The following is a 27,554-nucleotide window of genomic DNA, read 5'->3' as shown; positions in this document are numbered from 1 at the left end:
AGAGTTTTGGCTCAGCCTCCTGCAGTTTCTCTTTTTGCCGTTTCTGCTTCCATTTTCTGTGAAGCAGCAGCACTGCCCTTTGACAGGATGGCCATTTACTCCAGCAGTACTGTGTGTAGACACGTCTGTCAGGTATTCCGGCAAAGTTTGTTCAAATTTCCTTTGTGCATGACTATCTTAGAAACCCAAATCCTGTCCTATTTACCTAATATACGTAATTCACAAGCACCAAAATGGCTGGAAGTTGGAAAGGGTAGTCTGGCTAAGTAGTTGGATTTAATTACCCATGACACATGGACATATCTGACCTTGCTCATTAAGACTTCTGCAGCATGTCAACTGTAGTCCCTATCACTGTCTATTGCATCTGCATTGTAAGTGGCAAAAATCCCTTCTATTGACTTTATAACTTTTACCCCTTCAAAAGCATACAGAGAAATGTGTTATTGGCACTTGGAGAATATGGTGGTAGCAAGCCTGATGTAAATGCATACCTTGGTTGATTTAATTGAAATACAGTATCTTTAATGTCCACTGAGTTGTGGGAGATGTAATTCCACTCTAATCTATTATTCAGAGCAGCAGGAGGTGGATGGGCTAATGAAGCACTGTGTTCATCGGCGAAGGGCAAGGCAGGGAACCTTTCAGGGCACAGTAGCCTTCCTGTTCAGCATGGGGTTAATTCAGTGGGCAGAGCAGAGAGACATGGTGGGAAGGACTCTCAGGCTCTATTCACAGTACAGAAGGTGCCCTCATTGCCCTCACAGCATTAGTACTGGATGGAAGAGTTTTGAGGAGGTTTAAGTGTATCTGCGGATTAAGTCAACAGGCTTGAGTGACAGTGTTTTCACACATTTTCCCAGAGGGCAGATTTGCAAAGTCAAAGCAGAGATTTAAAGCAACTACTTTACAAATGGCACTGAGCACCCTACACATGGAAGACATGCCCACTCTCTGCTCAGTGGCCTGAGACCCATCAGTCACGCAGGAAAGCCCCAGCCTGCGTTTGCCTTGGGGAGGCTCCACGCTCCCCTTGCCATGCAGCAAGGAATGGACCCACATGCAGAAGTGCTAACCCCATCAAGTGCTTCAGCGGCACCTGCCCTTCAATTTTCAGAGATGGGAGAATCCTGTACTGCTTGCTTAGTTATGGCCATGCAGGGAATATATTGAGTGCTGTGGCGTAAATTACACACAAAGTGATATAATGCTCCTTTAGGTCCTGGGAAAATTAGGAAAACTAAAACTTCAGTTTACTTCCAATAAATCAGCTTATTTTCTCTGGAGGCAAAAGCTGGCATATAGATTTACACACCACAGTTATCCCAGTGAGCAGAGAACAGGAGAAACGCTATTTTTGGCATCCAAGAAGCTATTTTATCCCTTCCCCTAAAACAGCCAAGTTCTTCATAAAATGCTGTTGCTTTTCCTCTGCATTTAATCATTGTAACTGATGCACACACACACAAAAAAGCCTGCTACTCCCAAGAAGAAGGCTTCAGACACAAAGCGGAGATTGCTATTTAAACTAATAATTCAGGGCCACACTCTGCTCTCTCTTGCACGCGGGTAATCTTGACTCCTGTAAGATCAAGTAGCAGGTTGGAGTACAAGTGGACTTGGCCCTATAGCTTCCAGTATAACATAACTGCTGGTTTAAAACAAAGGCTAGCCCAAATTAATTCAGAGTAAGTGAGAAAGATAAGACACCCCCCCTTGCTGTCCTATTGAAGTGGCGAACAAAGGAGTTTAGTGTGCCAAGGACCAATATAAATCTGGCCTTTGTTCAGCATCTCAAGAGTTTTGCATCAGTGTAACGGCTTAGGGTGAGTAACCGTGGCTCTGCTGGAATTCAGTAGCTGACATCACTTGGAAACTGCCTCCAGGCAAGAACCCCTTGTAAACAAGCTGTCAAACTTAACTAGGGTATCCTGTGAAAATGCCTTAAACAAACAAGCAGTTAGAGCCTGGCTTAACAGTGCAGCCTTTCCTCAAAGAATCTCATATGATGCTACTTGAAAACTCAACCTAAACTCTAGCTCACTCCTCTGAAGCAGTCACTGCATTTTGCATGGCACTCATCTTTGCAGGTGGTTGGGTTTTTTTTCCCCCTCCTCCCTCTACCACGTGATTTCTGCTGATACTGCAGTGCCTTTTACAAGGAGATTTCTCACGTTCTTTTATATACGATGTTCCACAGAAACGAAGATGCAGACTGCTTTACCTTCAGGGGGAGCAGAGGAGATTGAAAGGTGGGGAATCAATTCATCTGTTGGAAGAGCTGTCTTTGGGCAACTGCTTAGTGAACAAAAACTCTATAGGTGTCCCTCATTAACAGCAGACAGCTGTATAAAGATCTAATAAAAAAACCTAAAACCAGTCTTTTTGTCCCTAGTAGGATTTTACAGAAAGGTAAATAATCTATTTAGTTAAAAGCACCCTTTTTGCAATAAGGAAAGGGTTTTGAAGGATACGTTCATAGGCATGTATATTACTTAATATCCCTCCATACCTCACTGGCAGCCAGCCTGTCATTGCTGTGGGGGTAGGAAAGCAAGCAGCACGGCCCCTTTTGACAGCAGAATGCACAGCTACTTCTCTGCAGAGTCAGCAGCATCTTCCACCCCCCTGCGCAAACCAAGTGTGTTAGCTCCAGCCTTTTTGGCACCCTCTGTATAGCACTGACCTAGAGAAGTGGCACAGGTGCATAAAAATCCGTGACAAATGACTGGCTGCACATGAAGACAGAACAGCCTACAAGACAAGGTTCCTCCTGCCCACAGCTCAAGAACACTATAATTGTCATGTGGCACATTTCACCCAAAAGGTCCCAAGCCAGTTTACAGTTTGTTTGGGGTTTTTTTGTTTGTTTTTTTTAAAAACTGCACACGTACATCTTCTTACACAGACATAACTCTCACTACACTTGGATGTCACTAAAATAAGCAGTAAACTATTCTAAAAAAACACAGGGCCAAGCTATCTTGTATATTCATAGCAGTCAGTCATTTCTCTTCCACTATTAGCAGAACCACACTAAGGTTGAGACTGGTTAGCTGATAACAATAAAAAAAAAAAATAATCAAAGACAATCTAAATTGAGATACACATGTTGGCAGATGCTCACACTCACCTTGTTGCATCTGTGAAGTCTTGAGTTTGATGCATTCAGCAATAAAGCATTACAAGGTAGAACACCCAACCCTGTCAGTGTTTGCACACAGCTTCGCTACCTGCAAGCCTTCACCACCCAGCCAATTACATTACTTGTCAGTTTAACAACTTGTAGCATGATAGGACCCCAAACTCATTCTCATTATAAGTGGCTGCCAATAATTCTAGTTCTTGGGAAAGACAGAGGCAGGATGTCTGTTTTTCATGTTATAAAAGAGGGAATGAGAGGTAGGCAGCAGCAGAAAGTAGGGCACAGGCTGCTTTTCTTCTCTGCTGTGGCAGCTTGGGGAACAAGGCATCTACATGGTAGGTCTCATCTTTGCCCCCCACGTTTCGCTCATTTTTATCCCGCCCAATTAGGCTGCTTCTCAGCTTTTTGTTCCGCTTGAAGGCGTTTCCCCCCAAACCCCAACAGATTCCTAGGAGGACCGCAGTGACTCTAAACATGGTGCATCTCTCTTCTCTCCCCAGGTATCCTTTAGGTATCACTGTAGATTATACAACGAATGGCGTCGGACCAATCAGCGGGTGATACTCCTAATCCCAAAGTCTGCCAACGTCCTCTCCAACCAGCAGTCCCTGCTGGGCCTGCAGTCCCTCAAAAGGAACTCAAAGGAGACAATCGTTTGATGTGGGTAGTTCTGCACAGGGGCCATGCACTAAAAATACCTTCCTCAAACTCACTGGGGTCGGACACCGTCCAGAACCCAGGAGTGTGCTATTCTGATTTACAAACTCTTTGCAGAGAAATAAATCACTGTTTGAATTCAAGTCATGGATGCTGCAATCATATGATATTTGCTAAGCTGCCAAACTTGTTTATTTAGCAGATACTGTGTGGAATTCTACAAACTTATTTTAATACTTGCATCATCAAGTGATGCAAACTTTTTTATTGTTTAAAATGTTAAACTACGATAATTAACAATGCAAAAGAGGTTTAAAAAGTGCTTTGTTTTTATACAGTTTCCTGTTCCTACAGTATTATTTCTTTAGGTAGCTGGACAGTAACCAGTCCTGTTTTTTCTTTCCTAAAGCACAGCAATGGCATTCCCCCAGTTGATTTAATTTGAAGGCCCTTCATACCAATATTTTGGATTACTAAAATGTGTGTAATGAGTTCCACAAATTGGCATATTATTTAAATGCTGTAAAGTGATTAGAAAATGGTCTTCTCTGTTTGTTATTTGGCAGGGAAGTTCCGATAGGAAAATTACTCAGTAATAGATTTAGCATGTGCAAAAGAAAGAAATGACACAAATTGCAAGAATCTTCCTACTCAAAAGTATTCTAGTACGTAGCACTCAGGAAAAAAAGTAAATTGTACTTCTTCCACTCAGAAGCAACAAATTGGGCACCACATTCTGCACTCAAGTGCACATTCTGCTGGTGTGAATTCAACTTAGCCAATTTACTCTGCATTTACACCAAGCTGAATTTAACCCTAATTGTAAGACTTATTTTTGTGAAGAAAACTCTGCATACGTAATGAATGAGATCACTGGACATGTTTTCGGAAGCAGGAACTTGTCTTGCATAACGATTAGCACTATTTTAAAGCTGCAGAATTTTCAGCTTGACAGGTGGATTTAGCAGAGTGTATATAAACCCTGACCTCTCCTTGTAGCACTGAGACGAAGGCTTTTTTTAAAAAAAAAGTAATACGCAGCCTACTATGGTGACCAAACTGAATTTGGACTGTGAAGACTAGACTTTATTCCTGGGTGGCATTATCTATTTCCCCTTGGTTTCATGCCAAATTCATTCAGCAATTCTTCACTCTCAGAAGAGACACACACTTACGTAGAGAGACTTATTTTACAGAACTACACAAAATTTCATTAACAAATGCTGCTAGAATTAGAAATTGATACATAGCCCCTTTGAATAGATTACTTTTTTAGAAATGTGTGTAGATGGCAATGCCACCCTGTGCTTTGTTTCCCAGACTCTGCAGGAACTGAAAATAAAAAGGAAAACTTAGCAAGAAGACTAATAATTTATAATTCAGATAGTTCAAGTTATCATGGGTGTTTACCATCAGACAAGAGCTTATTTGATGTTGTGCGCTCTATGGGAGAAAAAGCTTAGTACACAAAACCAAATCTGTTAGCTTCTTTATTCTGTCTTTGGACCAGTCTAGCTGTAGTCACGTTATTTAACAATATTCTTTGTAACTGTCAATTTCATGGGGATATAAGAATCAGCTGCCTATATAAAGCAATAACAGCCTCGTTCAGACATAAAACTAGTCTCACAGCAAGCCAAGGTGCGTAAGAAAATCATGAACCTGCAGATCTGTACTGATTAATCTGACAGTAAGGTCAGGGATCAGTCATATGTTTGGCCGCGAATACCTGCTGCTCTTCCAGAGAAAGCTGTACAAGATTCTGAAGACACGGATATCACAAACTCCGTGATGGTCTGAAAGCTGTAATGCTTTTTTTTAAACCCTCTTCCCAAAGGCAACTAGCTCTCTGGATAGAAGACTGAACATGCCTGTAAGCAGAGGGTTCCAGGTTAAAAGAAAACCTGCTAGCTGGGGGCACAGAAGTAAAGCAGGTCTAGCTGGGTCAGGACACTCTCAGGCAGTGTTTTAATGCCTACACATTTGCTTTAGATAAGCTTTCTTCAGAATTGTTACTACTTTTGCTTCTGTGGGTGATACCCCAGAAAGTTGGCCCACGAAGGAAGTGTTATTCTTAAGTACTATTCTTGGTTTTGTTTTATGAAAGAAAAAAATAGGATGATACGGAATTAAGTAGCAACTAGGAAAATTGTTGAAATCAAGCTGCAAGGTATGTGCACACAGATCAGCACAGTGACTTCGCCCAGCTCATCTACATTATTTCAAATTCCATTTTTTGTTTAAAGACAGCTTATTTAACCTGAAAGAAGGCATATTGAAGCAGCCAGAGAGAAAGTATGGTCCAGTTTAGCAAATACATTACTACTCTAGTTTCTCTGCTTGATGCACAAGAACAGCAAAACGGACTGGTGAAGTCACTAGCCGTGGTCTCCCATGCATTTTCTTCAGACAAAAATGCCAGAAAAGATCCAGTCACCCATTTATCCTTTTGCATTGAACCCACGGAAAAAAGCATACTTCACATTCTTCCTTGTTTTTCCTAAAACATAAGAACAGGAAGGTGGGCAGTATTAATTCTTATTCCCACCTCTGTTCTGAACTAAAGACTTGCAGACAGAAGGCTCCTCCTGACAAGTATTTCTTTTTCTTCCACTAGTTGAGGCTGTTGTTGCCACACCAAGTCCAAATTTCTATTAATAATTTTAAAACTGGATCATTACAGCAGATATTCTACAACAGCAGTAATACTCATTTTCGTCTGAATAGATGTGAAAGACAAAACTGACTGCAGCACTAGCTACAGCTAGCAAAGGTCCTGGCAGTACAATGGCACCTTTGTTACGCTATCCTTAAAGAGTTCCCAGTTAAGCAAAAATAAAACTTAACTCATGAAAGCATGGGGGAGGTCTTTTTTTTTTTTTTAATAATGTCACTCAATTTCCTTCTCAGCAAAATTATGCTTTCTTCTCATGCAGCTTTGCCATTTACATTCCTTTTCCATGTAAGAAGTTATATAGAAGGAACAGTATTCAAATCAGTATTTTGAGCTGCAAGTGATAAAAGCAGCAACTTAAGCCACCCGAAAAAAACCTTTTAAGAAGCTGCAGACATAATACAGCTTTGTTCCTTCCTTTCACATCCTGCTTGATGATAAGAGGTTGCCATCCTATGTGTGTAGAGTTAAACCCACACAGAGTCCCCTACAATTCAGTATTAATGATGAGTGCAATACAAAGTGACGAAGTTTTACTTCTATACAGCCTTTTCCCTGCAAGACTAGTCCATCACATTACATAAAACAACAAACAAGACAAAATTGAAGTGAGGTTGAGCAGTGGTATTTGACAAAATGATGATACTGAAAAGGTATCAACATCAGGAAGCTATGCGACTCCTCACTTCCTATTGTAGTGAGGAGAATAAAACAGAGGAAGCAGCAGTATAAACCACTTAGGAGGAAGGGGGGAAAGCACATTCAACGGGTAGAAGAAACTGATAGAGAAGGATGTAACTGAAGATTTAGAAATACCATAGCCTTTTGTTCAACTGGAAGGAAGTCACAGCATAAGTAGGATTAAAGATACATCAGGTCGGTTTTGTTTTGGTTTTTTTCTTTACTCGACTGTATAGACTGCCAGACTGAGACTTCAAACTGTCATTTACATTTCATTTACTAAGAACAGCTTTGCATCAGTTTTACATTAGGAAGTCACACAGGGCAATGTGACAACTTAGTACCTAAAGGGAGTCGGGGCCAATATATGCAACTGGCCTTTGATGCGAGGGATACCATCAGGGATACAAAAAGCTGAGAGAAACACTTATGCACTAAGAGAGAGCTAAAAAAGCTCTCCCTTTCAAATGAAGGTAAGTTTAAAGAAATAACTGTTAATAATTAAGCTCTTCATCTGTTACTGTTCATGAGACCAAGCTCCATTTAACACACAGCTGGTTAATTAAACAAGCATTTTCCTTGCAAGCAGAATTAAGTATTGCCTATTTACTGCCAGATACTGATTTGGGGTATTCAAAAAGTATTTTTAAAAACTATTAGACAATGCAAAATGTACAACAGAGGCCCCTAGCTATATAAATACCTAGCAGGCCCATAAAACCAGCAAGCCTAGAGTATGAGTATATAGTATATAATGTAACTGATGCTGACACCACACTGCATACTAATTCATTGCTGTTATTCCACATTTCGAATTTAATTTTCACATGCATTTCCACATAAAAAAAGCTTTTTTGAAAATCAAGAGTTATGTCTCTCAACAGCCGCCAAGTTTGTTAGTCCTTGTGATTGCTTTCAGTTCTTAAACCTTTTACTGACAGACTCTTACACCTCATTGCGGCAATGCTACAAAACATTTTTTCCTCCCTTTGATGTTGAAAGAGTATAGAACTTACTGTGATTTTTCTTGAACTTTATCATAAGTGTTCAAAATACTTTCCCAATAAAACTTGTTAAAATACAGAATCAATGTTGGCATTCTATCTACAACATCCCTTTACAAACAACAACAAAACGCACCACCTTCAGAAACAAAATGCTACTGTTGCAGAGAAAACCAACATTGCTGTTTCACTACACCACTTTATGGAGGTCAGACTTGCTTGCCAATAACCTTTTCTGTTCATAAAATGCAACAGTCAAACCAGCTATGAAAATGCACATCCAAGAGTTAATTGGTAACTGTAGGAAAATCCTATAAAACAAACAGCTTAAGCTGAAATGTGCCTTTATTGATGCCACCAAATGTAACCTCTTTCTTCGGGGTTAATCTCACAGGGAACAAGTCCTGTATTTATGCAAACCCATAAAAGGAAACCAGAGGAGAGCAGCAAAGGACTCAGAGCAATAAATACACACTAAGCAAAACCTGAGATAAAATAGCTAACTTTTGCCTTAATCCTATGTGGGATCTAGTTGAATATTATAAATAATTAAGTGTCCCAGTGTTTCCTTGAAGTTAACTGTCATATTCCAGGAAAGGCTAAATAAGCATTCACATCCATCATACATAGCCTCCATTCCCTTTATAAAAATCACCAGTTAGTACTGGTTGTCCTATTTGGGACAAGAGCTTTAAAAGCTTTTATTCCCCGTCAACTACTTACTTTCTTTGCCTGGAGAAAAATACTTCATAGTTAATTACCACGTAGCCATTTCTGCAAAAGCAGCAGTCTTTTTTTTTTTTTCCTACTAGAAGTACCTATACTGCTTGCAGTGCAGAATGAATGTAAAAGGCACGGTTTCACAGATTTGGAGTTTCCCCGTAAGACACACTTTTCACCCCAGAAACCCTCATATTAGTATCAAAATGATATACTGATACGACAGTTATATTTCTCCATGAAAATTTAAGACCAGCATTTAAAATTGCTTCTTTTACAGAAGCAGACAAATGAATAATTAGCATCTATTGAACAGAAAAGGTATTTACATTATTTACATATTCATTTCTCTTTCTACATTTCGCTGTCTGCTTGGGCAAATATGACGTAGGTTTATGCAGCAGGGATAAAGAAGTCAGAGGCGTAAGACAATTTTTAGCATAGAGCTACAACTGACTATGCTGTGTAAAATAATTCGTACCACAGGGCTACAGTTGATTACACTGGGGTTTATTAATGAACTTGTCCACTATAAACAAAGAATGCAGTTTACAGGTTTGCTGCTTTTGCTGTGAACAGACCCAAAAATCAAACTTTACAGAAACAGGACCAGCTGACAGGAATGCATACCTTGCCTCAAGAGTGTTCATCATACGATACCAGTGCTGTGCAAGTCAAACCACTCGTTTCCTAAACAGATTCTTATTCTGGTTTTCACAGGAATGAATGTATTTGAGCAGATACATTTCCAGTGAAGTGTTTTTCTAGTTGACAGCAGCAAGTTACTGAACAGTTTTCACCTGCCAGGATGATACAATTTGTATCTCTTGTCAACTGTGTAACAGATCAGTATCAGATAATGATAATCCGTATCTGTTGCCAACTCTCCAAAGGATTGAATGTACCTAAAAATAATCTTTACATATTACTGTAATAGCACTAATAAAAAGACCTACCAAACATTTAATCACAAGTTGAACACGTCTACAGAGCTAGCTAGAATATTGTTTGCTTCTTCTCTGGCTTATTACCTGACTAATAACCTCCGGAAAACATGAACACATTTCACGTAACGTTGCACGTAGCCAGTTAGCTCATTTTCCAGTGGTCAGACACCTTTACCAAATCCATCGGTGCACCTTCTCTCACCCAGACTGGTGTAGATTATGGCAGTAACCACAACAGCCGAGATGGTGTATTTTGAATGCAGTTCCAAACTAGCAGGAACAAGAGCTCTCATAGACATTGTGTGACAGAGGAGAAAAAAAATGAGTATGGCCATAAAAATTTGCATTTGCTGCATACAATGGCACAATGCATACCCCCCTCCGCAAGCTTGAGGCTGCTGTTTTTCAGCACAGCAATGAAAGGTCCACCCTACCTTGCAGTAATCAAAATGCACTTCTGGACTTCAGTGTGGGAAGATGGGGAAGAGGCAGGAGAACAGAAGCTGTTCTGTTCAATAAAGCAGAAACTTTCAAAAGTTATTATGGAACTCGCAGGGAAGTGTAGGAAGTTTTGTTTGGTTGGGCTTTTTTTTTAACATTTTAATAGTAAGATCTCCACCTGGTGGTAGGATGTTTCATTCTAAAGCTTAGAGTGAACACACACTCCCCAGAAGGGTCATTTCTGTTTCCCAACACTCTTTATGCTAGTTTACAGAAATACTAATAACAGCAAAATAATTTTTCTAAAATCTAAAAAATTTCTCCCATTGTCACCCATCACAAGAGTGCCGATTTACCAGAATAGTCACAAGACTCATGTGAAAGATCCCTTTATAGAGAAAATTAGTTTCAAGTAGCAGCTCCTAGCTACACATTCAGGTAAGAGTTACAGCACGGTTCATCATCCTGGTGACAAAAAACAGGCTCTACAAAAGCTATAACCAAGAACACTTGATTATACTGGCAGGTTCCTACTATGAATTAAGAATTAGGTACCTAATGCTTACACGCAAAGTATTTTTTTTTTACTACTGATTGGAGAGATTAACAGTCCTATCTAACCATCCCAATCAAGTCTTTACTGGAATACATTGCTAGCCTGTGCTATTAGTTTTGAAAACAACAAACAAGGAATGGAATTAACCATTTCCTACAACATACGTGTTCATTTATATGATGTATGCCTACAGATATCTGCAACTATAATGAATAGAAAGCCATTATTCCTATAGATCAAATTGAGGAGTATTGAGAATGTTAAGGGATACGGAGTGATGCTTAAAAGACATGATAATGTTTATACTATGTAAACATTCAAATATAAGCAGGAAATTAAATCAAGTATTGCATTGTGGTTTAACGCAGTTGTTTAAGCCATCATTACTGTCAAAAGAAGCAGTCCCCCTAATCTTCATCCATCTGCGTAACCCTTGGCCACCCCCGCCTCACCTTCTGCTGACACAAGGTTGAAATGCCACCAGGTACTTCACCAGAAAAGGGAACTTACCCAAGATGAAAGACACATTAAAAAGTCTTAAATTTGTCATGAGACTAATGCTAGAAAAAAGCTCAAATCAACTTCAAAAATTCTGGCCATGCATTTAAAAATACTTCCAGACTAAAAGAAAGGTAACTATTTACAGTATTTCTAAATTTCTATTTATGTTAGTGTGCCATGCTTAAACTGCTCAGCCTGGTACTTGTATGATGTAGTAAAAACCAGTCCAGTAAGAATTAACATATGAGCAAAGACGATGCAGAAACAGTTATGCAACAGAGTTTGAATAAAGCTCTGAAGAATTAATTTTCTAGACATGAAGTTATGTTACCCATTATTTAGAAGAAATCATTACAAGTCAATTGCCACCATTCATTTACATGGATGTTTTGCCAGCTTCAAAGCCTATCAGTTCCAAGTATTCAACACTCATTCAACTTTTAGATCAGTTCTAGGAAAAAAAAGTTCCAAAAGCTTTACTTGATAACATCTTAAACAGAGATATTTTATTCAAAGCTTTTTCAGACATTAGATTAATGCAGAAAGGACAGAAAAACTTTCAACATTGACAAAGTTACAATTGTTTTCCATACAAATGTAGACTAGACCCCTAAAAGACTTGTTTTTGTTCCTACAAATTGTAAACAAGCAAGACAATCCATATTAAAACAGCCTATTAGTTAAAAAATCATGTAAGAAAATTTAAGCTGGTTACACTATCTTAACAACACAACTAACACGTTTAAACATGAATCCTCTTCCAGAACAAGAAATCTAAATAAAGGAAAAGAGTACCAATAAGGATTTTTACTGCATCCTTCATCCTCTGAGTGCTCACATGATCAGCTGTTACGTTTGTTTTTTTTTTCCTGTTTTCATTTGGTTTCCTTGGTTTTTTTTTGTTTTGTTTTGTTTTTTTGTTGTTTTTTTTTAACAAAGCTGTTGTTTTCTATTAAAAAAAGTTTTATAGCCTTGATTGTGCTGTAGGAAAAAAAAAAGTCTCCAGTATAAAAGAGTTCATAGTATTGAAAATGTCTTCCCCTTCCCCAACAGCACCTAAATATAAAGAGGTTAACAGCAACTAGCTAGTCTAGAGTGGTATAATCTAAGAAAATTGATCCCCAAAACAGTGGAATATTTCTATTCCAGCAAAGTTTCAAAAAAAAAAAAAAGACTGGCATATAAATCTGGGAGACAGGGACATCATTTTTCAAACAGTACATTGTTCAGAGTCAACAATTCACATCCTGCGAGAAATTACAGATACTTCTTTTACAAAACTTCCTTTTCATTGGCAAAGGAAATTAAGGCCATCAGACTCGCAGCTTAAAAATTCACATACAGAAAGTACAAAAATACGTTGTGCTTCTGAGAAGGCTTTCTTCCGTAGGCAAGGATTACCACGATTTGAAGAACCTGGCTGACTGGAAGTTTACATGATCACACAGCTTCTGTTAGATGTCCTTGGGCGTGCCTGTTATAAATAGAAAGAGTCATCTTTGAAAAAAAATCCAGCAGTATAAGATTTAGCAACTCAATATATTGTACATTTTTAATATATGAAATTGTTAGCCTAGCATGGTCTAAGCAAGAGTCAGCATGCAAAGCTGTACAACCTGTTATCCCCTGTAAGTAAAAGAATGCTAGATAGCCTTTCTTATGAGAAGTAATGGAGGACAGGTACCAGAAAAACACAACTGAAGTAATTATCATATTTGAATCTCAAGTCAAAAAGCATCATTGAGTTTAGACAGGTGGCGAATACCACAGGGAGGAGCATATGCAAGTACCTTGAGGGTTTTTATCTAAAGAAATCTAATCTCTCTATAACACTTTTGTAAGTAAAGCTACTAAGACACACACTTTAGCTGAACTACACAATCCCAGAAACCACAAGAGCAGCTGGATGCACTTCAGTACTTTTGTGTAACTGCAATAAAAACCTGACTCTACAGTAAATGCCACAAAGTTATGGTTCAGTTATAGGCCAAAACCATGGTTGCTAAAAAATATGATTTCCAACATGGCCAATTTTTTGGCCATTTTTTGTCTGTTTACGTATGCACACTTAATTACTGTTCTATATTATCTTTTCTAACTGACTTTCAGATATATACGAACTGAAACATAGCAAAGTTTTAGGCAAAGTAGCAAACTTGAACATTGCATTACAGGAACTTATGTTTCTTATATTTCCCTTTATTTTTTTTTAAGAAGAACTGGTCAAAACAGTAAGGTAATGGATAAAACTCAGAATGTGAACAATCAAGTATGTTATATCTCAGTGTTTTCCCTTACATTTCAAAACATTTTATATTGTCACTGCAAGTTCACACCTTTCCACTGCCTTCAGAGTTGCATTTCTTCAGCATGCAAGAGAGATTTTCTCTGATAGCGTCTTCAAATCTCTCATTTCCTCTATCAGAGAGTTCTCAAAACCTTAGGTAAATTTACGTGTACCTGCTTAAGCCAAACTTTATCATAACAATTGGCCTGGGGAAAACCTTATCAGGAACAGAGTCTAAGAAAAAAAAAATCCCCAAGTCTTTAAGCTTTAAAACCTTGTTTTAAGAAAAATCTACTTTTCTCCATCAAGAAAATACATGAAGAAATATTTTTCATACTAGTTTCAATAACACAGCTTCATGTTTTCATTAAATTACTGATTAAACAAAGCAAAAATAAAACACCACCTAAACAGGTATGATACTTTTCCAAAAATTTATGATATGTATCTGGCTTTTCAACCTAAGTAACCTTGTTAACCTAAAACAAGATACCTGCTGATGGTAAAGGTCTTCTTCATCCATAGCTGCTTCTTCCTCAACTTCCTCCTCTTCCCCTTCACATATAGTTGTTTTAAAGACAGTGCTTCTCTGAGCAACCTCCTGCAACAGAGTTGTATTTAAGACTTGACTCCTCTAAAGATCTGGTGCTAATCTACTCGGATTTTGAGAAATGGGAGTTCCAGCTGTTGGGAAAGCTACTTGTACTGATTTTGTCTATATACTTTTCATGTACTGCTGTGCACGAACAGCATTCATAAACACCTTAGTTTTAAATCTCTTGATGATTAAAAAGAGTCTTTCTAACAAGACACTCATCAACTTCTTCCAAAATTTGTTTTTATATATTTAAATATTTTCTTTCAATTGCAAGGTATCATAGCAACTGTCCTACCCAAAGTTTTAACTCCCATCTTACCAGAATTAATGCCTCATTGCTTAAAGTGAGTTTCACTGTAACATTCCCCAGCCCCCATAAACACACAGTTTTAAGGAAAACTAACTTAAAAGTTAGTTTTAACTAACAACTAACAAATCACTGAAGAGTTTACGAAAACTTTTTCTTTTCAAAGCATATTCTAAGGTACTGCCCAATTCCTGGCATGAGGGCAGTGTCTGAACAAGTCATTCTTCTAGTACTTATACTCAATATAGGGAAAAAATTTCACACGCTTCAATAGATTGCATTCCTAAATTGCAGTTAAGACAGACGGGGGTACAGTATGCTTGGTTGAAAAGCAAAAGGAGAAAACTTTATACACACCCAACGTGCATTCATGTGTAAAGTCCTAACAGTTGTTCTACCTGCTTCTTAATAGGGGATGGCACCACAGAAAGACAAGTTTAAACATATCTGAGGTACATTACCTCTCCCTGAGAATTTTTCAGTACAACTTTCACATCTTCACCAGTGCCCCAAGAATTCTGGTTCTTCCAGATGAGGTCAGTGGGAGGGCTAGCAGTTACTCCAGCATTTGCAGCCCAGATCTGTTAAAAGAAGTCACACACGAGCATTATTTGCTAGTCTTATAAATTTCCATGTTATTTATTGAGTTAATGTATTCCATTTAAGTGACACTGGTGAATCTTCTCCAGTTAAGCAAATACAAGTCTCTGCCTACCTAGTTCCTTACAATAAAAACAGCCCTACATTCTTTAATGCAGACTTTTGAATATGTAAATGCACCTGTTTATGATCAAAATATTTGCCCCATATAGAAATTAAGTTTCTGAAAAATGTGGTTCTGTCCAACTTTTTCCCAGCAATTGATACAACTAATGCCCAATACAAATATAGGTGATTATTTTCTGAATATGTACATAGAAAGGACAAAACTAAAAACCTTGCATCTTATTGACACAAACAAATTGGCCTAAAGCCCATTTCAACTGAACAGCTAAAGCTTGACAACTTACTGTAACAGTTTGGCCTGCCTTTAGTATGTATCTTGAGGTATATCTGTAGCTAGCAGAAGTGTCTCCTATTTTTCGGATCATCTCCCAACCTCCCATAGGTTGATCCTAATAAAAAGGAGAAAAAAAATTTCCATCAGCAGTCATTTTCTGTTACACATGTAGGGTATTTTACTTATAAAGCCATGAGGCACATAAAATTTTCAGTAATAATGTTTATTGTCACTTGATCTTCAGCATGCAATTAGACTAATTTTAGTTAAATTTGTCTTACCCCTTATTTCAAGTCAAAGCTTAATACAGCCTGCTTTTCAGTTCTGATGTTATATTAACTGATGTTTATAATTTGCATGGTTTTTTTTATTGCTTGGTCCAGAAAAATACATAAATATTAAAATTTCCTTACAAATATATAATACATTTTTTTAAACACAGAATGACAAGCAGTCTTCTTAGAAAACAAAATATTCCCGTCAGTCTTCTTAAAATGTGTTTCTACATATGCACACCTCCCACTAATGTAGGTCTTGCAAAGGAATATGTATTTTTTCCTTTCAATTATTTTTTGCTTATCAACTCCTTGAAACTACCAAATCTAATACAAAAATATATTCAAGGCATCATTACAGAATGACTATTTCAAAACAAAAGTAGATCTTTTTTTAAATTCTCCCACCAACAGGGAGTTTCCAAACATTAAACAGTTGCCCCTGGAGTCTGAAAACAGACAGTTAAGATCATCTAAAATGAACAATCTTATTTATCTTAATGGATGCTGACATTCAGTTGGTCATTGCAACAAAACACACCATACTTAAAGAGGATTTAATATATTTTCTTTCTGGCTTTTTTTAATATATATATATATGTATGTATATAAAAAAACCTGTCAAAGACTTGTGAAAATTCCCCAAGTACAGCTTATTACACTGCACTAGACAGTTGCTCGAACCTAGACCCCTTGGCAAAGTGCTATAACAATGAACCATCCATGCCTACTGGTAACAGAACTTATGGCCCTTCCATGGAACAATGAATGTGTAGTTAAATTAAATAAAAGGGGGGGAAACCCATGTGGTACACAAAGTGTGTGTGTGGGGGGGAATCCCATAAGCTTGAAAAACTCAAAAAGGAAAAAAATGACAGGTCCTGACTACTAGTAGTCCTTGATTTGCCTGAATTCAGCTGTCTAAATGCTTAGCTGTCTAGACCAAGACAGTTGTCAAGGTTTCTTCCATTCAGTAAATGAAGTTGGCACTCTCAGCCAACACCCCAGGCAGGTAATTACATATTACCTGTATAATACAGGTAATTAAGTACGTAATTAATTATGTAACATAATTACAAAACATATAGGTATCACCATCTGGAGGAGTCTGTCTGTCTCTCCATTGATTAGAGGGGACTGAGACACTTGGAACCAGACCAATCTTTGTCATCTAAAACATCAAGATGAGCTGCCTTTTAGTGATGGTAAAGGATCTGATTACATTAGACAAAGCCTCTGAGTCACTGAAAACAAAGAATGCAGCTAACACACTTCTACGCACAGCTGAGGCACAGACAGCACAGGAGAAGGCAAGAATTACTTAGGCCTTCTCTGAAGTCAAGGCTGCAAGAATTCAGGTCTTGTAATTTGGTGTCCTAACGAGACAATGCTCAATTCTCTCTTCTTTGAGAGAAGGATTTAAGAAGTTATAGTCCCCAGTCTCCAACCCCTCCTGTGATGACTCGCAGAACTGCATATAGCACAGGACATTTTTTTCTTAAGCAGAAGTTACAAGTGATGTCGGGGGTGAGAGAGGGAAAATGTACTGAATATAACGGTTAGCATCATTCTGCGGGTAACATAAGGAAAAGTTTTGATTATTAGTCAAATGAAGTACCCTTTGATAAATGGTTATGTGTGTTCCCCCAATACAAACTACAACCTATTCACAGAATGAAATAATCTGAGTAGCCATTGTAAAGGTGGCTCTGGCATGGGAACTGAAGGCTCCTGAACTGTGGATGCAGCCAAGGAAGAAGGAAAACTATGATTTAGAGAAGCTATATGCAAGTACAAGGGACACAGGCAATTAATTACATTTAGACATTTATTTTGCCCAAGTATGTATTTCTTTTGGAGCTTTTTAAGGCAGAGAAGTTCATAAAAGGCTTCTAAAGTAGCCTAATGTCTGTTTGCACTATTTCCTATCAGTGACAATGTTTTCTGTAAAGCTTTATAGGCAGATCACTTGCAAGGCAGAACTCTGAAGAATGATCTAACACTTTGGTCGGTAGCAGTAAAACAATTGCTATGAAAAGCATTTAAAAATCATTAGGAAGAAGTCATCAATCCAGAATACTGTATGAAAGCTTATTTTGTGACACATTAGTTTTAGTGCCATCTCTTACAGTGTGCTTTAGCTCCAGGGTCAACATGAAGCCTGAGGGCTATAAAGGTGCCTTCTACCTCTAAACCAGCCCATTGTAAAGTCGTGATACGTGTGCATTTTCAAACCTGTTCAGAGGTGTTCTTCAAGCGGATGAATTTTCCATCAACATCTATCTCCTCAATAGACACATTTCCAGTGGCAGAAGCTGAGTGGGAAATGCTAACACTACTGCTGGCTTCAGATTCCTCCACATCAATCCTCTTCCTCTTCCCTCTGGTTGTACGCACACTACGGCTTGATGAAGCCCGTGAAACTGTCACTCGAGAAGATGGGCTTGGAGAAAGTTTCAACCTATATTGAAGAAAGGAAGAAATATGCATACGTCACACTTTGTTTTCACTTTTGCCACTTTTTTTTTTTTAAATAAAGTTTCTTCCTCTCTCCACTTCTTCCCATAGAATTATACAGCAAAAAGGTACAGGAATATAGTAAACAAGCATGTTACATGAAAAAGTGAAGCCTTAGGTACTTTTTGAAGAATTGAATAAAATGTTGCCAAACAGCTGATTAATGCTTTTCGAGCATAGAATACTGATGGACTACTATATTAAGATCATAAAGGCATTTCTATGCATTTGCTAAAGACTGCATTCCTGGGTAGATGAAATGAGTAAAGAAAAAACTCTTAGGGTGACTTAAGTCATTGTAGGAAATTTATGCAAAAACCCAACAGAGCAAGAGCTTTTGCTGTTTCATCCCCACACTTGAGAGGAATCAGCCTGGACCAGTAGGATGTCATTCAGAAAACACTGAAGTATCAAACTATTTTAAATGACAGCTGTGACTTATCAGGAGAAAATTCTCAGTATTGCTGAACTCTGGGGTCAGATGTGGAAAATGCAGCTAGCTGATAAGCTGGGCAATCATAACAGCTATTACTTTATTTAAATTATCCTATACTTAAAGAAAATTGGCTAACAATTAAATAGCCCTGTAATTAACTCTGAAAAAGAATATTAGCCATGGCACCAAACAGGCCTACAAATGACAATTCACTACATTCTCAGTGCTGAATCTTAACAGAAGAATGGTATTTGTTCCCTTCAGAGCTATTGGTCTGATACTCAAGCAGCTTGGTCTCATGGAGACTTAGAAGTCTGTCAGACAGGAAGGGGCAAAAACAAACAGTGCCTTGGAAACTGTACTAACGCACCTAATGAATGCATTCCCAGTAAGAACTGCTTTTTTTAAACAGAGAATGAGGCAAGTAAGGGAAGCACACAGATACCAGCATTTGTTGCTACATTCTTTCATACCTCTCCTCTTCACCCTCCAGCAATTTCCGGTATGCATTGATTTCCATATCAAGTGCCAGTTTAACATCCAGAAGTTGTTCGTAGTCACTCAGCTGCTCCTGCATCTGATGTCTTATCTCTGCCATTTCCTTGTCTTTCTCAAACAGTATTTTGCAACAGTTTTCCCGTTCCTTGGTCAAGTTGTCTTCAAGCTCTTGCACTCTGTCTTGCCATGCTCTAGACTAGAAAGCATTGAAAACATCGGTGGTGCAAAGGAAAGCTCACCCAAACCTCCAAGTACTCTGCTATTCAGGCGACATGGAATTCGAAACATTAGGTTAAGCATCATCCCCGCTTTCTGAATTCAAATTCACCCATATTCAACTTCCTGTTCTCCACCTCATCTGTTACAAACACAACACCTTAAATTCCAATGAAACTTACAACATACTCTGAAAGACAACTACCTGTTCCGTTTTTCTGAGATCTGAAGATATGTTACTATACCTGAATTTACTCAGTTGAGAAAAATTGAGCTTAAGAGTCAAACCATTTTAAGATGTGCTGGATAGAACACAGAATCAAAGTGCAGCTCAGCGTACTTCAGATCCTGCGGTAAGTAGCTGCTCTTTAGCTGTCAGTTGTCTACTTTGTGCTTCAGTTTACTGCTGCCAATTCTGAATTCTGGGAGAAAGTTCCTCTGAAGGAATAGGGGTTGTTGTCAGTGAAACCCTGTCTGCCTCTTATCAAAGCCTTCAAGGCTTGCTGAAAGTACAGTGGTAAGTGCTCTATGAAGAAAGCTAATTTGTCACATACTTTTAAAATCACATCAAGCCAGTAGGACTTAATATTGCACATAAAGAATGAAACACTTATCAGAGAAAAGCCAAATGATGACAGCTTTAAGGTTTACTTTCCCTGAGCATGCTTTCTTCTGTTTGATAGTCTCTTGAGATTTTTTTAATTAAAGGACAGACACAGGAACCAATGCACCACAATCACCTTGTCTGGTTAAGTCTCCAAGTTTGCTATGCAGGCACTCTACTTAGGAAGTCATCATAGTCCAGAGACAATGAAAACAGGCAGTCTTATAGACCAGTGTAACTGGTTGTCAATGATAACAGTCAGAGAAAGATTTTAATAAAAGGAGTTGAGTGTCACATGGAAGATCCTAGTGGGAACTACTAGAGAGCTCAGTGTTGGTAACTCAAACCAGATAAGCATCAGTGATAAGAGAGTTGTCTTCTTCCAAGAGAACAAAGCTAAAGTTAGTGCTAGCAAATGGAAAACAAAACTCTACTGGTTGTCATCACTAGCACTACCAAAAAAAAATCCCACAGCAGCAAAACGTGGGTTTTTTTGGTGGACAATTACAGTCAAACTGGCAGAAGTTGATTTTGGTAACCCTGAAGTTAACAACCAACACCTCTGCAAATTCAGAAGCAAATTCTCTGAACCTAGCTGTCACTCCCAAGTAAGCAACAGAACACAGGTTATTGACTAAAGAAAGAAGGAAAAAACCCTCAGAAACACCTGTTGACTGAAACACCAAAAGAAAGATGATCATAAGCTAAAGGCAGAAATAAGATCTAAGTAGACAAAACTCTTAATCCAATTCTTGTGCAACCTCATGCACATTCACTACATCACCTGATATTTTTCAGAGACTAAACTTGCTTATATAACAGGAAAACTGGGAAGACTCATACTAGTATATCTGTCAAGTTATTTTGAAGATTATGAAGTAATGTCCCCTGCATTTATATTCTTCACCTGAAATACATAGAATTTTGAAGTCCTGCAAGGGTCTACTGTACAGGAGGAACACAATTCAAAATGTATTGCAGAAAGGATCAAAGCCAAATATTACTAATATTTTATATTTAAAAAAAAAATCTTTTGTTGCATTTTCAACTGATTAGTAAGTTACAAAAGCCCACTTCAGAACCAACTCCTAACATTTCTCATTTTCACTCTAGATTTTCCACTACAGTGCACATGACATTACTCCCATCAAATAAGCTAGTACTGAACACATAGCTTGTCATAGGTTGTGTCATACTTCTTTGGGTGTGCTCTGTGATCTAAGTATAATTAGTTTCTGCTCAAGACCCTGCTGTAAAATTCAGAGACTACAGTTATTTGACGTATTTCATCATCATATTTCATCATCTCATATTTCATCTTAATCCTGGTAAGAAAAAAAAAGTGTGGGTTTTTTGTTTTTGGTTGGTTTTTTTTTGTTTTGTTTTGGTTTTTTTTAAGAGTTCTAGATACAAACTGGATCTAGGATGAAACAAGACAACAAACAGAGACTGCATGTTCCAGCTCTGGCTTTGAATGTTGCTTTGGGGAATCCTATGCTAGGCTGTCCAATTACTACAGAACAGAATTAAATTGCTTAGAATGTCACGGACTTTTAATACAGAACTCTTGTCTAAAATTGTCCCATCTAGCCACAAAAGTTTCCACAAAAGCCAGTTAACAGTATCACCTTTCAAATACTCACTCTGTAGCAGGATACCGCACAAAAAATTCAACTTTGTCAAAACGAGACATTAAGAAATTTGAAAGGATACAGAACAGTAGAACAGAAGACAAATTAATGATGCTGAACATACTTACAAGTTAAGGGAAAGAAAGTCCTTTAATATAACAATCAACGACTGTAATTAGCAAGACTGAAGAGTCACAAACAGCTTGTTACCTCCTTCTGAAGGCTGGCAAGATGGGAAGACAGATGATCAATTCGTATGCGACTTTCATTCAGTTCTTCTCTTACTGAGTTGGCTGCAGAATTGCTCATCTCAGAGGACAGTCTAGCATTCTCAAGCTGCAGTAGATCAAGTTAAGACATCAGTTTCAAAGTAACTTCTAATAAAAGAAAAATGTGTCACTAAAACCCACACACAACACTAAGACGCAAAGTTCCTCTCTGCAGCTCTAACACAATGAAACTTTCTTCAGGGGTTAAATATGGTGGCTCAATTACCATGTTGGAACAATCCTCTGAATATTTATTCTAGGATTAAAAACTTAAAAGTTTCTCTTGTAGACATTACTGAAGTTCAAGTGCGAAGTTCAGTTTTCATGCTGGACAATGTTTAGCTTTATATATTTAGTTACTGTAGCACTGGTTTTGAGTATGCTTAAATAGAAGAAGCTAAACCGAACTCACCAATTCTCTAAAAATAAGCAAACTTACATTAATTTTCAGCCAACATATGCAAATTGGTAACGTGCCTTCAGATTACAGTACCAGTGCCATGAGTCACTACTGCTTCATTCTATCACAAGTTCAAGCTCAAATAATTTTATTTTTTTAAATTTTTTTTAACACTACCACATCCACTTGAGCAGCAACACAGACTTATTATTGAACTTGTAGTTGCAGATGAAATGGAATCTAAAAAAAATTTTTAAAATAAGAGTCCAAAAATACAGAAACAGTATACCTGAAGAGAGGGAAAAAGAAAGCCTCGATTATGAAAGGATTTTTAGACAAAAAATATAAAAATAGGTATTTTTGGCTAGATCTTATTTAAAATAAGTTTTTCCAAGTCAGATTGAAGCCCTGAAGATAAGCAACTGCACACTGTTAAGACAGTAAAGACTGAAAACTATGCTAATAAATTCAGTTTGTATCAACTTTTCTGCTGTAACACTCCACCTTGCTTTTAAAAACACTAACTGCAACAAGTATACCCACAGAAACCAGGTTCAGTTGAGACATCAGGATCCCTCCCGGACAGAAATGCTGAATCATAGTAGAGGAAGGAAATTATGAAGTATAACTTATTTCAGCTTGAGTGTGCTTCCTCTCTAGAAGAGTGAAAAGCAGAAATCGTTGGGTGTGGTAACACTTCCACATGTTTTGTACAGGGTCAGAGGACTCAGGATGCTGTCTTCTCAGCAAGCCCAATGATGAAATAATTTTTATACAAAATATGGGACACCTTATTGACCATCAAGACTATGTTATAGCTGATAAGTAATAACACTTTCCTTGAATTCATAGTAATCCCAGTACTAATCACTTTTTCCCCATAGTTCACCTTCACATGGTGCTTCCTACTCTTGCATTATTGTACTTCCTGAGCATTAAACCTGCTCCCAAAAGCTTAAAAGCATGGCACTTTTAGACCAAGCTCCATAATAAAATCCTCTGAAATGCAAGTAATTAGGGTATCTTTCCATTAAATAAACCAAAAATAAAGTACATCAGACAACTATATGAAAAGATGTTTTCTCACTTTGGCATGGTAAGTCTGTTCAAGCTCTTCTTTGTACAGCTTCACTTGTGCATCATGTTGCTCTCTTATTTCACAAAGGGCTTGGGCCAGTTTATGTTCATATTCAATTTGACGCCCAGAATCAACCTCAACTAAGCGAGTTTCATGTTTCCTTCTTGTTTCATTGATTTCCTAAGAAAAACAGAAAAATAAAATAACATTCAGTAAATATGAGACAAAACAAGTTTTAGAAGACTATCTGCTGAGCAGGTAGCGATGCAGATTTTAGCTAGCCTTGTGGATCAGCATTAGATTAGTTTGTTTGACATTGAAACTTCCAGTAGAAACATATGGCCATTTCCCCAGTGTGATCTACATAGTACCTTATTTTGCAATAGCCAGTCACTGAAATAAGAGCTAGGATACCATCAGCATGTAAAGTCACATTTCCTTCTGAAAGCTGCATTTTCAACAAATATACCTCAATATGATTAGATTTTAGAAATATATCCCCCCTTTCTTCAGGTATCTTCTACGCTTACACAAAACAAAAGTACTGTGAAATTTAACAGTCATTTTCACTAACCAGCATTGTCCCCATTTATTTGTATGTTTGCCCATGGTCTCTGGAAAAAAGGGTTCCAACAACATGAACAAGGCTGAAAATACAACTAGCAAGGACATGTGCACACGGAACAAAAGACAGTATGGTTAGGTATATTTGTTACTGCTCTAGGGTTCCTCCTGGAAAGCCTCAAGTGCTACAAGTGAAAGGAAGGGTGGCAAGCAAAAGCTCTAAAAGACAAATATTCATCAACCTCTGTTTCCATTATTCAAAGCATCCTATTAGGAAGTTCTGAAATTAAAAAACAGTACAAGTCCATAGCATCTGTTTGAGTGTCCCTCTCCACTCTGTTTCTCATAAAGGGATTATGCGAGAAATTATTAACCTACTTTCTCATTACTGTGAAAAGACGTGTACATTGCAATACCATGGGCAGAATTTAACGTGAAACAACATGATACATGAAGCTGTTCTATCACAAGAGCTCTGAGTTAACATCATTTTTCCTAGAAAAAAAAGTTGGAAATCTTCCAACTAGAATAGAGGTAAACCCTGCACTGAGTGGGAGCTCAGACCAGATGACTTCCTGAGGTCCCTCCCAACCTAAACTATTTTAGTATTCTAGAATGACCCCCCAGTTGTCGTCTTCCCTTTAAAAATGTGAATTCTTGAGAATGAAGCATTTACCTCCTCATACATATTTTTACGGAATTCCAAGTCCTCAATGAGACTCTGACAACGGTTTTCAAGATCCACCTTCAGTAAGGTTTCATTTGTAAGCTGTTCCTTGGCAGCAGCTAAAGAAACTTCAAGCTTTAAGAAAAAGAAATAAAAGAATCAATGCAACAATGATTATGTAGCAGAACCCACATTAACACAATGCCCTCAGCTACCTAGAAGCTAACTACATGGTCTGGTTGAACTTGATAATCAAATCCAGTATTTACACCACTAATGTCTTTCCCCCCCACCCCCCCCCACTCTTTTTACTTTTGCAATCGCTTGCACAAGTGAGTTCTAGATATGTCACATTGGTAACTAGCATTAAAATGCTACTTATCAATTTTCCTAACAAAACTTCTGTTTTTCTACATGGCAAATACCAGTTTCCTGGTCTCCTCAACTCATCCTCTTGAGGTGGTGTTGCTTAAGACCACAAATTATGTGTTTCAAAGGGTTAACAAAACTAGCACAAGACTTTCTTTCCTCTTTGTTCTACCAGATGCCCAGGAGATGGAGAACCACAGGCAGAACCAAAAGGAGGGCAGAGAGAATCACAAATGGTTACTTGTAAGTTATTCATTATCTGTATTTGTAAAGTCAGTCTCTCCCCTGAAACAGTACTACAATTTGTCAAGTTCATTTTGACTCTTGACCTGCTTTCTTCAACGTAAGTACCATCCCTTGCAATTTCAGAGACTGCAATTTTAAAAGCATTCATGTTAATAATAAACTGAACAGTACTGGACACAGACACCTACTCAATACTGCTTCCAATGTTGGCAGTGAACCACAGTTTATTCTAGTTGTGACTAGATGACAGGTTTGCATCCAGTTTTTGGCTACAAAGTTGCATTTTACCAGAATGACAGCTCTTGCTATAGATGTATTATACATAAAAACACTTCACTGGCTGACAGAAGCTTGATGGTTAAATATTTCTTGTACTCACCTGTAGAATTCGGTCTTTTAAATCCTCAACTTCTCCCTCCAGACTTTTCTTATCACCAAGGGCTGTGGCCAGTACAGCTTCTTTACAATTGAGGGCTGCTTCAAACTCTCGAAGTTTGACTTGGGCTCCATTAAGATCAGATTCCTTTTTTGCATAGCTGGAATAAATCAGAAAGTGGTAGGAGAGTCTAGAAATGCCCCCAAAGCAGACTGCTGACAAATAAAACAAGGTGCAATCTGAATCTTAAACTTGAGAGACACCGAACAAAAGACATTTTGTCTTGGCTTAATTTACTCTAATTTAAATCAACTCCTTAGTTCTGTTTTCTCAACTGATATAACAATAGCTTAATCTTTTGCTTGGGGTGTAGAAATCTAAATATAGCGGAAACTCGGAGTGTTGAACAAGTCTGAGACACATACACGGAAAGGGGAAACTGTGTGTTTATTAAAGGCACCTCTTGTTTTCTCTTTAGCTAGCCACTGTAAAAATGTCCTACCTTCACCAGAATCTTAATAGGAAGAAATAAGTCCTCCCATCAGAAGGCTTTTTCCATAGGGTGGAAACAAGTAAATTATCTTCATTGCCTTCTATCCACACAGGAACTTGTGCAGAGCCACTGTCTGGGCTGCAAATAGCCCATTTCCAATTAACAGACCAACTTCTGAATGAAAATTGATGCTCACTCTCTATAAGCCAGTCCTCCATAAGCAGAAGCTGTAGCATAGCGATCTGCTTTGCAGCACCCTCCTAATCACACATAATGGCAAAGTTCCACAGATCTGAGGAAGGATACCCAAATCCTCTCTATGCAATACTCTGTCACTCTTCAGCCTAAATTAATTATTCACAAATAATGCTACAACAAGCTACTATCAAAAATAGGGGAAAGAAAAACCATACTCAGGAATCAAAATGACTGTTGACTTTTAGATGGCACAAGCAGCTGTGTTTAAATGTGTAACAAGTTCTTCCCCCTTGAAGTTGATTCTTTTTCTCTCTGGGATACCCACATTTCTCTAGTAAGAGCAGTAGCATATAGAAGTTTTAGATATTTATAATCAAAGTATGAACATTTTAGAGGAATGGACAGATTCAGGCCCAGTAAGACAACAGCTAGCACTTTCTTCTTCAGTTTTCACTCTTCTCTTTGCAGAAGTGAAAAAAAATCAGAATTCACACTAAACTGAGGAGACTGAAAATTGGATAAAGATTCTCAAGAACAAGAATCAAAAGTGTTAAGGCATTAATACATTCACTACTTTTTTAATCACTGTACTGCTTATAAGAAGTAATAACAATGCTTCTCAGCAAAATGAGACTAATGTAAAATCAGCACACAATTTTAAAAGGAGAGATTCTCAAGTTTAAAAGATGCTTTTCCAAGATTACATGCAAGCATATGCAATTAACATCGTGCTCAACAGAAGTGTGTGCACAAAGGCTTGCAAAAAACCACCTGTAGAAATAAAATTAATGTTTGGATGTTTTAGCACTACAACCACAAGATGGCAGGCTTTACGTAACAGACTGAGCACTAGCTAATCCCGCTCCTGTTGAGTAACACCACACTCGCCGAAGTGGTAGATGACTGCAAGAGCCTGCAAGACGCAGACTCTTCTATACTCAACTATTTTTTTCATTTCTGCTGCTCAACGCTATCCAGTCCCTCCATGGCATTTTACATAACGCTTCTTAGACCCAACAGTTCAGAGCAGTTGGGTCCACAGCTCAGACAAAAGCACAGAATTTAGGTTTTGGCCACGTGGGCTCCTACTTCCAGCTCTCTGCATTATTCACTGGAGGCCTCTGCCCTGTCCCTCCCCTCCCACACAGGCCTGTAGGAACTTCAGCATGCAAGGAAGTTGTACGGCAGACGAGGAAAAA

The 27,554-nt window shown here is 38.0% G+C and overlaps 2 protein-coding genes across 2 annotated transcripts in view; one reads left to right on the top strand and one right to left on the bottom strand.

Moving 5' to 3' along the window:
• Positions 1–3,804, top strand: part of MARCH3 (membrane-associated ring finger (C3HC4) 3, E3 ubiquitin protein ligase) — a gene marked incomplete at its 5' end in the record, with an annotated part of 22,481 nt that extends 18,677 nt beyond the window's left edge. The window contains one exon of the mRNA XM_009319686.1: positions 3,646–3,804. Coding sequence (XP_009317961.1) covers positions 3,646–3,804 — 159 coding nt within the window. The remainder of the gene's footprint in view (positions 1–3,645) is intronic.
• Positions 3,805–12,287: 8,483 nt separating this feature from the next.
• On the bottom strand, positions 12,288–26,393 carry LMNB1 (lamin B1). The gene is made up of 11 exons (XM_009319675.1): positions 26,354–26,393; positions 25,668–25,876; positions 24,683–24,808; positions 23,452–23,622; positions 21,906–22,031; positions 19,220–19,440; positions 18,029–18,254; positions 15,529–15,633; positions 14,980–15,099; positions 14,107–14,214; positions 12,288–12,800 (listed from the first exon to the last, which is right to left on the bottom strand). The coding sequence occupies exons 1-11, from the start codon at positions 26,391–26,393 to the stop codon at positions 12,759–12,761; spliced, it is 1,494 nt and encodes a 497-aa protein (XP_009317950.1). The 3' UTR covers positions 12,288–12,758.
• Positions 26,394–27,554: the final 1,161 nt, after the last annotated feature.

This window comes from Pygoscelis adeliae, unplaced genomic scaffold, assembly GCF_000699105.1.
Source record: "Pygoscelis adeliae isolate BGI_AS28 unplaced genomic scaffold, ASM69910v1 Scaffold110, whole genome shotgun sequence".
Taxonomy (NCBI): domain Eukaryota; kingdom Metazoa; phylum Chordata; class Aves; order Sphenisciformes; family Spheniscidae; genus Pygoscelis; species Pygoscelis adeliae.
The sequence above is the reverse complement of the archived record's forward strand: the minus strand, read 5'-3'. Positions and strand labels throughout refer to the sequence as shown.